Here is a 15,841-nt window from a genome sequence, read left to right on the forward strand (position 1 = left end):
CAGCTCTGAAGGTTTGAGAAAACTTGAGTGTTTTCGTCTGTTCCTCAGCACTGACACTGGAGACTCCTTCCAGAAATGTTACATTCATTAATTAAACGTCTGCATATGCTGGACACGCCCCTGTGAATTAGCTGTTACTATGGAAACGATAATGTATTCGAATGAAGGTGTTAGAAATTTAGTCGTCAGATTCTGACCAATCAGCATCCAGAATTCAGCAGTCCTGTTCTGGAGCAAAACACCCGTCGCAGTTCACGATCCTGATCCTGGTGATTATCTGCCATGTTGCGATATCCGGTAATGACTATTATGGGATGTGCTTCTCAGTGAAGGACACGCTGATTGAAAAGTTTGCCCATGTGCTGCTTTTCCAGTCGCAGAAAATCTTGAACAGTCGGAAAGTCGGAGCGTGTCCACGACACCTCGTGAAGGTGGTGATGAAGTGAAGTCGTGATCTCCACCACTGTTGCATCACGCTGTCCATGGAGCTCTCTCAGGTTACTGTGATCTCAGGAGATCATCACAGTCCTGGTGCACGTTTGCCTTCGCTCTGTCAGGAATAATCCCCATACCACCGCGCCGTAAACTCTGACACGCCCCCTGCAGCTTCAGTGCTGTAATGACGCTTCTGCAGATGTTTACTCGTGGTGTCCTTTTGTCAATGTGAAGCATAAATGTGAAGAATATTTTATTTATTCAACAAACAACAACAACAAAGCATTTTAGGAAATGAATCAGCTATAAGTCTTTAGTTGGGTTGGAATTCTTTGTGTTTTTTTGGTTGTTTTTTCTTTCCGACACGCAGTTTAGTGCTTTTTATTTTCTCTTGAAAGCTTATTTTTCTCGTGTATCTCTCTATAACACTCACTAAACCTGAAAGCCTGTATGTGTTTCCTCTTAATGTACTGAAGCATTAAAGTGACATTTCGAAGCAGTCTGCTCGTGTCTGGTGTGGTTTTTATCAATTTTAATAAAAGGATCCTCTTAATAATCCTCTTTAAAGAGGAACTTTTTTTTTTATGCCTGTGGAAGAGCAGTTTTACTCCCAGCATCATGATTTTATAAAAAATACACACAGTCCTGCTGTGCAAAAGTCTGAGGCACGTGCAAAGAAACGCTGTCGACCAAAAACAGCTGAAAAATAATGAAATGAAATGTTTCAGCATTTAAAAATACTATAAACAGTAATCAGTGAGCCATAATAAATGAAACAAAGTCAGTATTTGGTGTGAGACGACGCTTTGCTTTAAAAACATAAAATAAAAATAGTTTTATGTGGAAATGATCTGTAGGTTTTCCTGAGCATCTCACAGAACCAGCCACAGTTCTTCTGGACACTTTGACCGTCACACTCATGTCTTCATTTTGCACCAAAATTTCCCACTAGCCTTCATTATGGTTTCATTTTTCATCATTTGATGGATAGAATCTGCTGCTCAGATACAAACAAACATTTTTTTTCTGTAACATTTAATTTTGTGCTGGAAAAATAAATGTTTGGACTCTAAAATGTTTTTGTCATGTTTTGACTCGATAATGAAGGTCGATATCATAAAACAGAAATCTATAACAAAGTTTGTATGAAAAAAAATAGGGGAGCTAAGACTTTTACCCTACTGTATACAGTATTAGTCAAAAGTTTGGACACCCCTTCTAATCAGTACAGTTTGTGTGTGTGTGTCTGTTAACAATCTAGCGTCTAGACGGTTGCACCAATTGACTTCAGATTTTCAGGGTAGGTGGGAAATGGTCCGTAGATTACCTGATTAAATTTTGGGCGTAATCGGGTCAAGGTGAAGGTCACTGGAAAGGTCAACCTTTCGGTTAAAATAATATATTTTCCATTATAACTCACAAACAGTTACCGATAGACAGATATTTACTATTATGAGCAAATAAGAACTCACATAGGGGCTTTCATTTGGCACCATGATCGTTGACCTTGAGTGACCTTGAAAGGTCAAACTCAAGGTCACGGATTTTCAGAGGGCTGTAACTTGAAAGCGGTTGATGGTAAACAGATGTTTACCATTATCAACTTACAGAAAGTGCCACATGGGCTTTCATTTGGCACCATGATCTTTGACCTTCAGTGACCTTGGAAGGTCAAACTAAAGGTCATGGGTTTTCAAAGGGCTATAACTTTAAAATGGTTCATGATAGCTAGATGTTTACCATTATCAACATATAAGAAGTCCCATATGGGCTTTCAGTTGCCGCCATGACCTTTGACCTTGAATGACTTTGAAATGCCAAATTCAATGCCTGACAGCTGATGATTGAAAAATATTACCATTATCAACATATAGGGGTGGCACGGTGATGTAGTGGTTAGCGCTGTCGCCTCACAGCAAGAAGGTCCGGGTTCGAGCCCCGTGGCCGGCGAGGGCCTTTCTGTGTGGAGTTTGCATGTTCTCCCCGTGTCCGCGTGGGTTTCCTCCAGGTGCTCCGGTTTCCCCCACAGTCCAAAGACATGCAGGTTAGGTTAACTGGTGACTCTAAATTGAGCGTAGGTGTGAATGTGAGTGTGAATGGTTGTCTGTGTCTATGTGTCAGCCCTGTGATGACCTGGCGACTTGTCCAGGGTGAACCCCGCCTTTCACCCGTAGTCAGCTGGGATAGGATCCAGCTCGCCTGCGACCCTGTAGAACAGGATAAAGCGGCTACAGATAATGAGATGAGATGAGATGAGATCAACATATAGGTATAAAATAAGTGCTGCCGGGCGAGATTTGTTTTGTCTGGAAACACTTGTTCTTTATTTTTATGAATTAAACGTCACTTCATGTCTTAAAGTAATGATGGATGTCGTTTCTCTTTACTAAGTTGTTCGGTTCTTGACGTAATATGGATTACTACAGTTGTGGTGTTGAATAGGGCTATTTATTTATGGAATTTTTATTATTTATTATTCACTGTTCGATCTCAAACACATTAAGAAGCAAGAAACTCGTCCACTAATTCACTTTTGATCAGACACAGCTGTTAACCGAAAAGTATTCCAGGTGACTCCCTCATGAAGCTGGTTCAGAAAATGCCAATAGTGTGCAAAGAGTCATGGAGGGAAACGCTGCATACGTTGAAGAATCTAAAATACCAAACACTGTGGGGCTTTTTTTTAAACAATATAATTCCAGATATGTTCCAGATGTTATTTTGTAGTTTTGAAGTCTTCAGTTTTGTAGAAAACGATCACAATACAGAAACACTGATGGATGAGTAGAGTTGGGGTGTACAAACTTTTGATTAGTGCTATATTTGTAAACATGTTCACACACACATTTGTGATAGAGAGCAAATATTCAAAGCGCATTATGGTTTGTTAAGATGCCGTGTGTGTGTGTGTGTGTGTGTGTGTTTCATTTCTGGCTCTTTTCAGGAATCATCTGTTTATTTCCTCCTAAAATTTAGACTGGATATAATTCTTTGTTTGTTTGTTTTTTTCTTTCTTATCTCTTTATTCTGTCACTTCCTCAAGTAAAATACTTCCTTGAGTATATCCTCCAGATTTGCTGTAATTTGTGGTTTTCTGTAACAAAACACAAATAATTGACCCCCGAAGCACAAAGAGGATCATTTTATTCAGGATGCAAAGAAACAGATAAAAGGAACAAATTTACAGGAAGCTGCACATGAAGTCCCTTTCGCTTTGTGAGGCTCGTGTCCGTTTTACAACCTGCTCGACTAAATGGATCATCAGTTCACAGAAACGAATCCTGGGCCAGAATTTAATAGAATTATAATGATAAGAAGAAGAATAAGAAGTTTAATAAAGCCAAATACTGAGTAAAAAACAGTTATAAACTTACAAAGGTTTAAGTAACAAAAACTTTAAGAATATTTAAAGCAAAGACAGAAAACACAACAAACAAACAAACAAACAAACAAACAAACAAAAAACTGTTCAGAAGAAAAAACAGCAACAATTTTTTAAAATTTCATTTTATTTTTTATAAAGCCAAGGAACACTCGTACGAATACTTTAAACAGCCAGTAGCAGGATGGGTTACGTGTACAGTTAACATCTGATTTACATAAAAAAACACACATACATGGCTTTTTAATGTTTTAATATTCTTTTCCCTGTTTTACATCGATTTCTTTAAAACCACAGTTTTCACAATAGTATTAAAAACAAATCAAAAATCAACTGATTAAATCGAGGCACGTTTTCAACTTTTAGTGTCACGTGAAGGACAACAGTTCACCGAAAACTATTCAGAGAATAAAAAAAGACTCTTTATTCCCAAATTACTGATTGAAACGTCGGTTAATGTGAATTGTTTATCAGCGTATGTTACACGAGCCTGTTATTTGACTTCATAATCAAGCGGAAAGATCTGAAATGTGTCCTCATCCACATTCGAAAAGGGTTTTTTTTTTGTGAATTTTTTTTTGTGATTTTTTTTTAAACTTATTGCTTTATTTCTTGACTGATTTTAGCTTTGGCTTGCGTTAAATGAAGCGTGCATGCGACTCGCTCACTCCGGTGCGCTCGCTTACAGTCCACAAACGTAAAACACAAACTTTATCTTAAGGCTTTGAATTGAGTAGCAAAAGTACGAAAGCAGAACATTTTCACAACATCAGCACTCCATTGGCACGACATAAGCACTTCTTAGGCGTTACATAAGCACTTCAATAGTTACATCAGCACCTCCCAGGCATAAGCACTTCATAAAAGACAAAAAGACGCGAGCTTAAAACTGATGAGTACAGTGTGGAACTGCTTTAGCTTAACTTTGAGAATTAGCTTCAGCTTCAAGGAGCAGTTTGTAATTTTAAAACAAATCTCAAAGCTGTAATAAAACTGTTCACAAGGATTCAAAAACATCAACACGGCAATCGTTTTAAAATTCCATTGCTGGAACTTCTTGGACTTTTTTTTTTTAAATCAAATTTTATTCACGAACCTTCAGTTCAGACTTTACAAATTGACACGCAGCTTTAACAGTTTGTAGCCATAAATTAAAAAAAAACATAGAGTCTCAGCTCCGCCCCTCAGTTCTACGAAGCCATCTAGTTAGTCCCCGCCCCATTTTCCTTCCACACCCATGGCCCCGCCCCTCAGTATGTTTCCAAAGGGACACGCCTCATTTAAGAAAAAGAAAAACTGAAAGTTGAAATTGTTTCATGAACATCATAAAGAGTTTCAGTGTGATTTGTTGCCACGTCGTATATGAACTGGAGCCACAAAAATTACGTTCATTCAGATTTTGCGTAAAATTCAACTTTTGAGCAAATTCTGATTTTGCATGAATTAAGATTTTGTCTAAAATTCATATCTTACCTCAAATCTGATTTTGTATGAAGTAAGTTTTTATGTAAATTTGTAACAATCTGAAGGCTTTGAACGGAAAGTGACGACTCCAGGAATTTATTCACTGTAATGTAACGTTGTATTTTATATTTTGAAGAACGTAAGACTCGTTGATCATTTTTTTAAAATAAAATTTTCTGTAAATTTTTGGGTTCCCGTGCAAGTTTCATTTCTTTCACTGAAAATCGACTCTCATTTTGTTTCCTTTCTTTTTTTTGTCTTCTTCCATATTTTCCTCTAAACCCTCTGATCTCCTTTCTCAGCCATAACGTTCAAGCTAACGTTTACACCTTGTGTATCACCTTCCTGGGAAAATGGGGTGGAGCTCTTTTCAAATGTGCGACTTTGTTCTGTGGTGGGCGGAGCTCATAGTTAAAGTAGCTCATTTCCGGGCGTAGCAACAAAAAAATCCTAAAAACAGAAAACAAACGAGACAACAAAACTCAGAAATTGACATCCAATGAACACACCGATAAATGTGCATATTACGTAATTTTTCCAAACGGTGTTAAAAACAAAATGTTTATTAAAGCTTACGAAGTTTAAAAACTACAAACTGCACCTTTAAGGCATTGAGTTGAATCATAAAAATACAAGAGCAGTGTTCTTATATCAGCCGTCGGTGAAGTGTTTCAGAAAAGGCTGCATTCCAAAGATGCGTTACTGTATAAATCACGGAACTAACGTGTTTAACGATATGCCACAAAGCAGCAGCACATTAACTGTGTATAGATTTATATTTCAATAAAAAGCGCAGAACAAAATGAACTTCATGCTGTGATTAAATATGAAACACCCTGCGTGTGCGCAATCATCATTAATCACCATCAAAGCATCAGCAAGTTTATGATTTAATGAGCTGAAGACGATTAGACGTTCAAAACGTGTGTGTGTGTGTGTGTGTGTGTGTGCTTGTAACAGGCTAAATGCTAAAGGCTAATCATGCTCAACAGGAAAATCCCCTTTGCTGTACATGAGCTCTTGTGATTCATTATGAAGAAACGCTTATTGTTTAATGATTTAATGCTTGGGTTTGGCTGCGAGAGACAGAGAGAGACACAGTGTGTGTGTGTGTGTGTGTGTGTGTGCGCGCGCACAAGTACTTGCTCCCTATTGAGAACCAGAATATAGTTTTGGGACATTTTTGTGAAGTGAGGACATTTTGTCTGGTCCTCTCTTCTTCAAAGAGCCGTTTGAGGGAAAAGAATCAGTTTTAGGGATCAGGTTAGGTTTAGGGGTGGGGTTAGGGGTGGGGTTAGGGGTGGGGTTAGGGTAAGGGGTACAAAATAGAAGTACAAGGATGTGTGTGTGTGTGTGTGTGTATGTGTGTGTGTGTGAGATAGAGAGGAGTACTGTCTTCCTCTGAGTGTGAGATTAGTAAATACCTGTGTGAGTGTATTTTTGTGCTCTTTCATCCCTGACAGCCTCATTTTCTCCTCACGGCACATTCGCCTCGACAGAAAAAAGGAAACTGGAGCAAAAAAAACCCCTCCTCGGTGGAGCCTGAAGCCTGGCGAGGCTCGCAAGAATGACAGCTAGGACACTCACAAGCTCCTTAAAATGCAATCTACTCCCTAAAGCAGTGGGGAATTATTATTCAGTCACTGAGAAAAATCTGCATTCGACTCGGCTATGAGCAGACAGACAGACAGAGAGAGAGAGAGAGAGAGAGAGAGAGAGACAGACATCTGCCTCCTGACAAACTCACGGCAACGAGGACTAAACTGAAGATGAAAAACTCAAACCTGGGGCTACAGTGGAGAGAGAGAGAGAGAGAGAAGCAAAAATTACAGAAAGAAAGAACTAAATGAATAGATGGAAAAATTTGAGGGTGAAACGAGAAAAATGAAGAAAGATAAAGAGAAATTCAGAAAGGAGAAAGGCTAAAGAGAAAAGAAGGAAATAGGAAGAAGACAGGACAAAGTTGTCGGAGGAAAGGAAGACTAGGAAAGGGAATGAAGGAAGGATGGAAAGGGAGGACAGACAAGTCTAAAATAAAAAGAAAAGAAGATGACGGTGTGTGGAGGAGGAGGAAGAAAAAGGAGGGAAGAGAACGAAAAGGGGAAGAACTAAAGGAGGAAAGAGAGAATGAGCAAGAACAGGGAGATGGAGGAGAAAAGTGGAGAGGTGCATTTGGGAGGAAAAGGACGAAAGTAAAAGGGAGGAAAGGAGGAGGAGGAGAGACAGTGGCGTGCACAGACATTTTGGGGGGCAAGTGCTCTGAGGGGAAAAAGGGCACTTTTTTGCGCATGTGGAACACCTTATTATAAAAGTCTGAGATTTAGCCCTCCTCTTGTGTTCGGGTCGCCACTGACCCGTTTTAGTTTTTAAAGGTGTAAAACAACCACTTAATTTATTACATCAAGGCTTTTTGACTTTGCCAGGAATCTCTAGTTGAACAAAATAGAAAAAGAAATTTTTGTTTTCCTAAATCTGAAAATGGTCTAGCAAAAAATATACTACTTATGTGCAGTTGTTTCTGTATGCGACGGGCTACTTCACGACAAAATAATTACAGCTTGGGCTTAGAGGGCAAACAATACATTTTCACTCGATTCATGTGTTCGCTGGCTGGTGGGGCAGGGGAAGAGCTGACTGACTGCCCGATGTGTTGTCTGCGCTACGACGAGGCCGTGGCTTCCAGGACGCTATGCTGCTGCAACCTCACATTGAATGCACTGCACGCTTGTTCACGTGACAGAGCAAGAGAGACAGAGGTCCGGTGTGTGTGCGGAGGGGGCACACATCAGGACATTATTTTCACACACGCTTTTAATGCCGCGGCTTTTCTAAAAGATCATGTCGACATTGGCCTCAGTAAACTGTAAAAAAAAAAAAATTCAAAAGGGCACTTTTTTGGACAGAGGGCAGAGGGGCAGGTGCTTGAGCACCACCTCGTGTCTATCTGTGCACGCCACTGAGGAGAGAGATATTTAAAAATTGGCAAGGAGAAGAAGAACTGAAGAAGGAAAAGTGAACACAGCGCGAGAGGACGGGCGTTTACACATGAGCTAGCATGGCTTATTAGCTCGCTAGTGATATTAGCTTCCTCTTGGCTCTGTTTTTACGTAGTGAGCGGTGTTTGCTGCGAGTTAGCGAGCGGTGTTGTGTAAATGTGTAAACACTGCCGGGGGTCAGGAGACAGCTGTGTGCCTAAGGTGTGAAGGTGTGTGTCGCAGCCATGTGACTTATTGCTTGTGAGGAAATGACCAGGGTGTGTCTCACACCAGCGCTGTGCTAAAGGCTGAAGCGGTGAGCTGGAAGATTTACATCCAAGTGCAAAAGCTGTGTGTGTGTGTGTGTGTGTGTGTGTGTGTGTGTGTGTTTCTCGCTACAAAATTTTAAAGAGAGAAAAAAATGAAGCAACTTTCGTGAAGTTTATTAAAAAAAGCATTCGGGGGAAGTGTTAGTCACCATGCACAGAGTTTTATTTCTTTTTAGCGTTTTTTTTTAGTTTTCAGAAGCAGCAGCGAGTCAAAATAAAAAAAGCTATACGTGTGTGTGTGTGTGTGTGTGAGAGAGAGAGAGAGAGTGAGAGCGAGAGAGAGTCTATTCAAAGGCAAAAATCAACATTTTTCTTCACACACACTTCCTCAGTAAATATGAAAAAAGATCACTCTCATCATCACAGACTCCTAACAAAGGGCGGGGCTAAGATATTTTAAAGCCACACCCATTAAGCTGACCCCACCCCCTCGTCCTGACCTTAAAGGAACAGTTAAGGCGAAATGTCCACGATGTTTCCTTTTTTTCTCAAATGTACACTGATAGAACATTCTGAACCCTGACCGGTTCTTTGTTGTCCCTCAAGAACAGGATCCCGTCAAGGTTCTCTGTAGAACTCTACAACAGTGGTTCTCTGTCAGCAAGGGTTCCATTTAGATTCTCTCTTTTTTTAAAGCAAAGAACCCATAATTATTCAACAAACCCTTCACTGTTTTAGTGTACACTTTTCTTCAGGTTCTCCTGGAGAAAGGTTTAAAGTTTCTTTGTAGAACCTTGTGACGAAACATTTCCACATCAGAAAGCAGAACCCTGTTAGAACACCAGGATCCCGTGATTATCCAATGAACTCCAAAAGAACCCTTGAAGACCTCTTTTAGAAATCAGTTCCCTTAAATTTTCCCTTTGCATGGGAAGTTTCCAGTTTCTGTCGAGAACCCTACAACAGTGGTTTCCTGTCAGAATCTAGGAACACTTACCTATCCAATGAACTCTGAAAGAACCTTTTTCAAGATTGAGAACCTTCCTTTGATGGTTGTGTAGAAGTTTATCAGAAAGGCTTCCAAGTAGAATCAATTTTTTGGTCATTAAGAACTCTTAATTATTCAAAGAACCCTTAAAGAACTTTTGTTTTTCTGAGAGTGGAGATTCTGTTGGGTTCCTTTAGATGGACAACCATAGAACCCTTAATGGTACAAAATTTTCCACTGAAGAGAAAAGGGTTCTTCAACACTGAAGAATTTTACACAGAACCTTGAAGGGATCCTCCAGCAGGACAAACACAAGAACATTCTAAATTTTCTACATTCTAAGAATAAAGGGTTCTCCAATGGTTCCTAGCCTCCTGAATGGTTCTAATTTGAACTCTTTCTGACAGCAAAACCCTGTTGTATGTGGTTCTACAGAAAGACACCACCTGAAGAACCCTTCTCCATGTTGTAAGCGTGCAGCTAACAGGATGCTGAACTGGTGGTTGTTCTGTCTTCGCTACATTAACGTTGTTCCTGGCGGTGTACATTTGTGCAAAAGGGAACATTGCGTCCGTTTCAGAGTTCTTTAGTCTGAGAATGTTTGAGTATGTGATGGTGAAAGTGTACGGAACTCGGAGATGTTCCTGTTGCTTTGATAGTCGTGTCTGAAAAGTAAAGAAAGTCGAGGCACAGATAATGAGAACGTTTTGATTGTCGTTGTTTTGGTTCGTTATTAACTGGCAAAAAAGCAGCGCAAGCTTTATTCAGGTTGTAGTTTGTTTTTTAAAAGGTGCAACAAGCGTATGGCAGTTTCTATTTTAGACCTTTTTTTAATTAACATTTTCATTTTTTTTCTTCCAAATGCATAGAGTCATATGTGAAGTAAACAGAGCAGAGCTTCTCTTCTAGTGCACACTTTGTCTTTTTCAGGGCTCAGATAAAACTAAAAGGCTTTTTCACCCTTTTCTCTTCTTTTCCTTCTTCTTTCTCTTCTTTTTTATAAACCTGTCCATCAGGTAACACAGCGTAGCGTTTCAGCATCTTCAGGAATAAATGCTGGAGAAAAAAGAAAGAGAGAGAGAGAGAGAGAGAGAGAGACGACACTGCTGGCGTGAGAAAATGATCTGAAATTATCTTTGAGCAGAAGATAGACCGGTGTAATGATGTAATGGTCCTCTGCAGATTTTACAGACACTTTCTGAAGGACAGAGAGAGAGAGAGAGAGAGAGAGAGAGAGAGAGAGAGAGAAAGTGAAAGAGAGAGAGAGAGAGAGAGTAAAAATGAGGATGTTTAAGTCTCCCTGCTGAAACTTAACAACAAGAAAAAAAAAAGCAGGAAATTGGAGAAACTGGTTCCAACCGGATCAGATTAGGCCAGGTGTGGCTGAGCGGGTGTGGCCAGCCTGAGTGCCTGAGGGGGCGGAGTCACAGTCTTGTGGAACAGGATTGGCTTGGCCAGGCCGGCGAGGATCTTTGGTACCTGGACTGAAATTATTTCAGCGATCATCTCTGGGAAGCTGACCTTCGTGGGCAGAGACTGAGCCTGAACGAAAAGGTCAAAGGTGAACTGGTGAAGCTTCCAGATAATCTGCAGATGAGAGAGAGAGAGAGAGAGAGAGAGAGAGAGTAAAAATGGGAGATAAATTAATTGAATAAAGAGAATAAAGTCATACAAAAAGAGGAAGATAAGGTAAAAGAATGGGAGGATGGAGAGTGAAAGAAAGAAAGAAAGAAAGAAAGAAAGAAAGAAAGAAAGAAAGAAAGAAAGAAAGAAAGAAAGAAAGAACATGAGTTAGTGAGAGAGAGAGAGTATGGATAAAAAAGGGGAAATATGGACAGAGAGAAAAGGAGTGTGAAGATGAATGAAGAGAAAGAAACGGAAGACAGGAGAAAGAGTGAAGAAATAAGAGATGTGAAAGAGAAAAAGAAAAAGATGGAGAGGTAAAAGAATGGGAAGGAGAGGAACCTGAGAGAAGATGAGAGAAAGGATAAGGATAGGAGGGAGGACATGGACGAGAGAAAAAAGGAGTAAAGAGACGATGAACAGAAATAAATGAAAGATAGAAAAGAAAGAGAAGTGAAAAGTAGAGGAATAAACAAGGGAGAGGAATAAAATGAGATGAGGGAATGAGATGAAAGGAGAAGGAAAAACAAAAGAAACAGAGCAAGAGGAGGAAGAGTTTAAAACATTTAAAAAACAGTAAAATAACCGTGTGTGTGTGTGCGTGTGTGTGTGTACCGGCTGCAGTGAGTCCATCAGTCTGGTCAGTTGGTAGAAGCGCTGTGCACAGTTACTCTTCCTGCCGTAATTAATCAGACGATCGAGTTCGTTTATATATGACAATCTCAACTCATCAAAGTACTTCTGACTCTTCAGACCCTCCACAGGAACTACAGACACACAGACAGACAAACAGAGAAATTTAAAATATTTGGTTTTGGCAGAAAGTGTGATGTTTGGCAGAAACCCATCACCCTGAGATCACCATTCCTTTCTGTGAAGCATGGTGGTGGGAGCATTAAGTTCTGGAGATGGTTCTCATCAGCAGGTAAATTGCTCAGGATGGGTGGAGCCAAATACACAAGAACACAAGAATAAAATCTGTTCCTCTCTGTCAGGCACTGGAGCTGAGATTAGAGGCGGGGCTTCACTTTTCCACAGGTCAGCGTCCTGGAGTGGCCCACCAGCTAAAGTTACACAGAGAACCCGGACGTGTAAGAAGCCGTCAGTCCCGGTCCCGCGACCCGCTGCATCCAGTCCGACCGAGCGGGTTTCTGGAACTTCCATTTCAGTTCCGGAAAATGCTACAGTAAGTCCAAACGGGTTTCAGTACTGACACAGAGTCCTGTACAGAGCAGCTGCTCTGAGTTTATTGTGCACGCTGCAATAAAATCACGCAGGTCTTTAAAAGACTCGTGTGTTTAACTGCTGATTAAAATAAAATAATTACAATCACTAAAATGATTTTTAAATTAAACACAAAATGAGGCCCTGAGCAAAAAAGATGACAAAAACATTTTGTCTGTAATCCATCAGAGTGAAGTGCAGAGTGACGCTGATGAGATTTTCCGTTCTGTTTCTTAGATGATTACGGTATGCGCATGTCATTCGCATATCATTACCATAATCTGTGAAAAACAATCCCTGTTTTTAAAAGTGCACAGGAACAGAACAAGAACCAATGGGGACGAATGTGAAACGTTCCCCTCGTGACATCAGTAATGAGGACACACAGGGTTTCATCTGCCACATTTTATCGACACGCCCCCGACCAATCAAACTGCAGCAATTTAAAAATAAATCCAACCCCATTTTTTAAAAAAGAATTATTTTCGTGCTCCAGTTTTCCCCGAATTTCATTTATTCTCATGTTTGTTTGTTTTTTTCTCAAAGTAAGAAAAGAACTCATTTGTTTTTGTTCCAGTGTTTCCTGATGATTTGCATATTTATGAGCAGGTGTGCTGTGATTGGAGGATGTACTCACTGATGCTGAAGAGGAGGAGGGCCTTCATGCACAGAAACTCCTCCTGTGTGACCTGCAGCAAAACAAACTCCTGCGACAAGTGTTTCATCTGCATACAGTGTTCATACATATTGGAGATGTGCATCCTCCGACTGACAGACAGACAGGTGGAGAGACAGACAGACAGACAGACAGACAGACAGACAGGTGGAGAGACAGACAGAGAGACTTTTAGGATTCCTTTCAATGCATTAATATGCATTAAATATTTATAGTATATAATGTATGTCCCATTAGAGAGGAGATTATTGAGCATTTTTAATGCATCAGGCGAAAATAATGAGCGAGTGAAAGAACGAGTGAAGGAAAGAGTGATCGAGGGATAAAACATGGAGAAGGATGAGAAGAGAGAGTTCACAGAGTGAGAGAAGGGAAAGGGAAAATAAACAAGCTGTAAAAATGAGAGTGAAAGACGATAAAGAGAGCGAGACGAGAGGAACAAGGGAAGGACAAAAAAGGAAGGAAAAAGACTTGAGAAGAAAAAGAGAGAGAAAAAGGAGTGGAAAGCAAAGAGGAAGAAAGAGAAAGAAACCAAGGATGAGTAAAAGAAAAGGAGAAAGATAAAGAGAGAAAGATGATCATCACTGGGCATTTTAATGGCTCAGGAGCATAAATAATGAGAGAGTGAAAGAACAAGAGGAGGAAAGCAAGATAGAGGGATAAAACATGGAGAAGGATGAGAAGAGAGAGAGGTCACTGAGTGAGGGATTAGAACAGAAAGAGAGAAAGAAACTAAAAAGGAGCAAGAAAGAGCCAAGAAGAAGACGAAAGAGATGACAGAAAAGAAAGAGTGGAAGAGATAGATAGAGGGATGGATGGCAAAGAAGAAGACAAATAAAGGCAGAGCAAGAAGGAGAGAGTGAGACAGAGAGAGAGAGAGCAAGAAGGAAGCAAAAAAGTACAAAGGAAGAGAAAAGAAGAAAGAACAGAACAAATAGCAGAGCAACAGAGAAATAAGAAACTAAGGAGACGAAAGGAAAACGAGTGAGAGAAAAGAGGAATACAAAGTGAACACAAAGTGAAAAAGAGTGAGGGATGGAGGATGAGAGAGAGAGATAAAGAGAAGCAAAGATGAGAGAAAGAGTGGAAGAAGGAGAAGAAAGAGGAAGACAAAAAGAAGAGAAATGGAGACAGAGTGAAAAGAAACTGCAGGGAGAAAAAAGTGGAGGAGATGGACAGATAAAGGAGGTGAGGAAACAAAGAGTCAGGAGAGAGAGAGAGAGAGAGAGAGAGAGAGAGAGAGAGAGAGAGAGAGAAATCAGAACTGTAGAGAGTAAAGATGGGGAGAGAGAAAAAGAAAAAAGTAAAGGGATGATGTCCAGAAAAAAAGGAAAACATGATGGAGCTCAAGAAAGGCAAAAAGAGTGTGAAGAAAAATGGAGAGAAAAATAAAGTGAAGAAAAGAGAAAAGGAAGGAGAGAGAAATACAGCATGGTGGAGCAAGAAAGACAAACGTGAAGATAAAAGGCAAAAAAGAGGAAGAGAAGGTAAAAATGAACGACTCAGCAAAAGGAAAAAAGTAGAGCAGGAAAAGAAAGTGTGAAAATAGAGAGAAGTCAGGAGATGGAGGGATACAAAGGGAAGAAGGAGAGGCAAATTAAAAATGGCATGGAGGAGAGAAAGACAGAAGAAAGAGTAAAATGGATGGAGAGGAAGATGGAAGGAAAAACAAAAGTATAGAGAGAACAGAATGAAAATAACAATAGAATGAAAGACGAGAAAACGAGAGAGGAAAAGAAACACGTCGACACAGACATGCAGAGAGAATTACAAGTGTAGAAAAGAGAAATATGATTATTGTCATTGGTTTTTTTGGAAGACAGTAAAACGGACGGAGGGAGGGAGGGACAGAGAGACTTGTGTGAGATAAACGAGTGTGAGAAGAAAAGCCTGTGCAGTGAAATAGCGTCGCTTTTCTCCCTCCCTGTGAACGAGACATTTCCCGAGCAGCACAATACGAGCCTGTGAAGAGCGGAAGAGACGAGCGCGTGCACTTCATCTTCCTCTTTCAGGAAGAAGAGGAGGAAGAGAAGGAGGACGAGGGACAGGAGAACAGGGGGGCATTGAACGAGTGCACGAGTGCAAAAATCTAATCTTCAGCATGACAAAAAAATCCCGCACATCTTAATAAGACAACAGCAACTCGCGAATGAAGCGCGGCGGCGGCGGCGGGGGGGCGGGGGATTTCACGCTCAATGTGAACTCACATTTAGGAAAAGGAGCATGAGGAAGATGAACGAAAAGGAGATAGATAGATAGATAGATAGATAGATAGATAGATAGATAGATAGATAGATAGATAGATATGAAAGAGCTAATAAAGGAAAGGAGCCACTTGGATTTCTGAAAAGAAGAGCATAAGCTGATGGAGAGAAAGTGAGAGAAAAAAGCTCATAAAAGATCTTTGAAAGGACAATGGGGCGATTAGGGAAAGCGAAAAAAGATGGAGAGAGAGAGAGAGAGAGAGAGAGAGAGAGAGAGAGAGACAATAACAGAAAAAAACTGTAGCGACAATGATGCAGAAAGAAAAATGAAAGTTTCGAGAGAATATAAATGATAAATGAGTAGGCCAGAAAGATGGGTGGAGCACAGATATAACAAATGGAAAGAGAGGGGGAAGAATGGAGGAAGATGAATGGAAAAGGTGTGAACAGACAAAGAGAAAAGGTTTTTAGAAGGATTTAGACAAACTGGAAGACGTGAAAGACTAAAAGCAGTGATGTCTCACAAACGAAACGTCTCCTTTCTCACGGAGTGTCTCACCTCGACAGCAGCAGACGCAGGTAGGGGGCGTGGCTTAATGTT

The 15,841-nt window shown here is 40.3% G+C and overlaps 1 protein-coding gene across 2 annotated transcripts in view; it reads right to left on the reverse strand.

The window, feature by feature from the left end:
- Positions 1-3,562: 3,562 nt before the first annotated feature.
- Positions 3,563-15,841, reverse strand: part of ar (androgen receptor) — a 220,405-nt gene continuing 208,126 nt past the window's right edge. The window contains exons 6-9 of one of the 2 annotated variants that reach the window (XM_060912283.1): positions 12,998-13,128; positions 11,752-11,903; positions 10,873-11,100; positions 3,563-10,711 (exon numbers count right to left, since the gene is read on the reverse strand). In XM_060912283.1, the coding sequence (XP_060768266.1) occupies positions 10,882-11,100; positions 11,752-11,903; positions 12,998-13,128 (502 nt within the window). In that variant the 3' untranslated portion in view covers positions 3,563-10,711; positions 10,873-10,881. Of the gene's footprint in view, positions 11,101-11,751; positions 11,904-12,997; positions 13,129-15,841 lie in introns of both variants that reach the window. The other variant, XM_060912282.1, reaches the window with a different exon arrangement.

This window comes from Neoarius graeffei, chromosome 28, assembly GCF_027579695.1.
Source record: "Neoarius graeffei isolate fNeoGra1 chromosome 28, fNeoGra1.pri, whole genome shotgun sequence".
Taxonomy (NCBI): domain Eukaryota; kingdom Metazoa; phylum Chordata; class Actinopteri; order Siluriformes; family Ariidae; genus Neoarius; species Neoarius graeffei.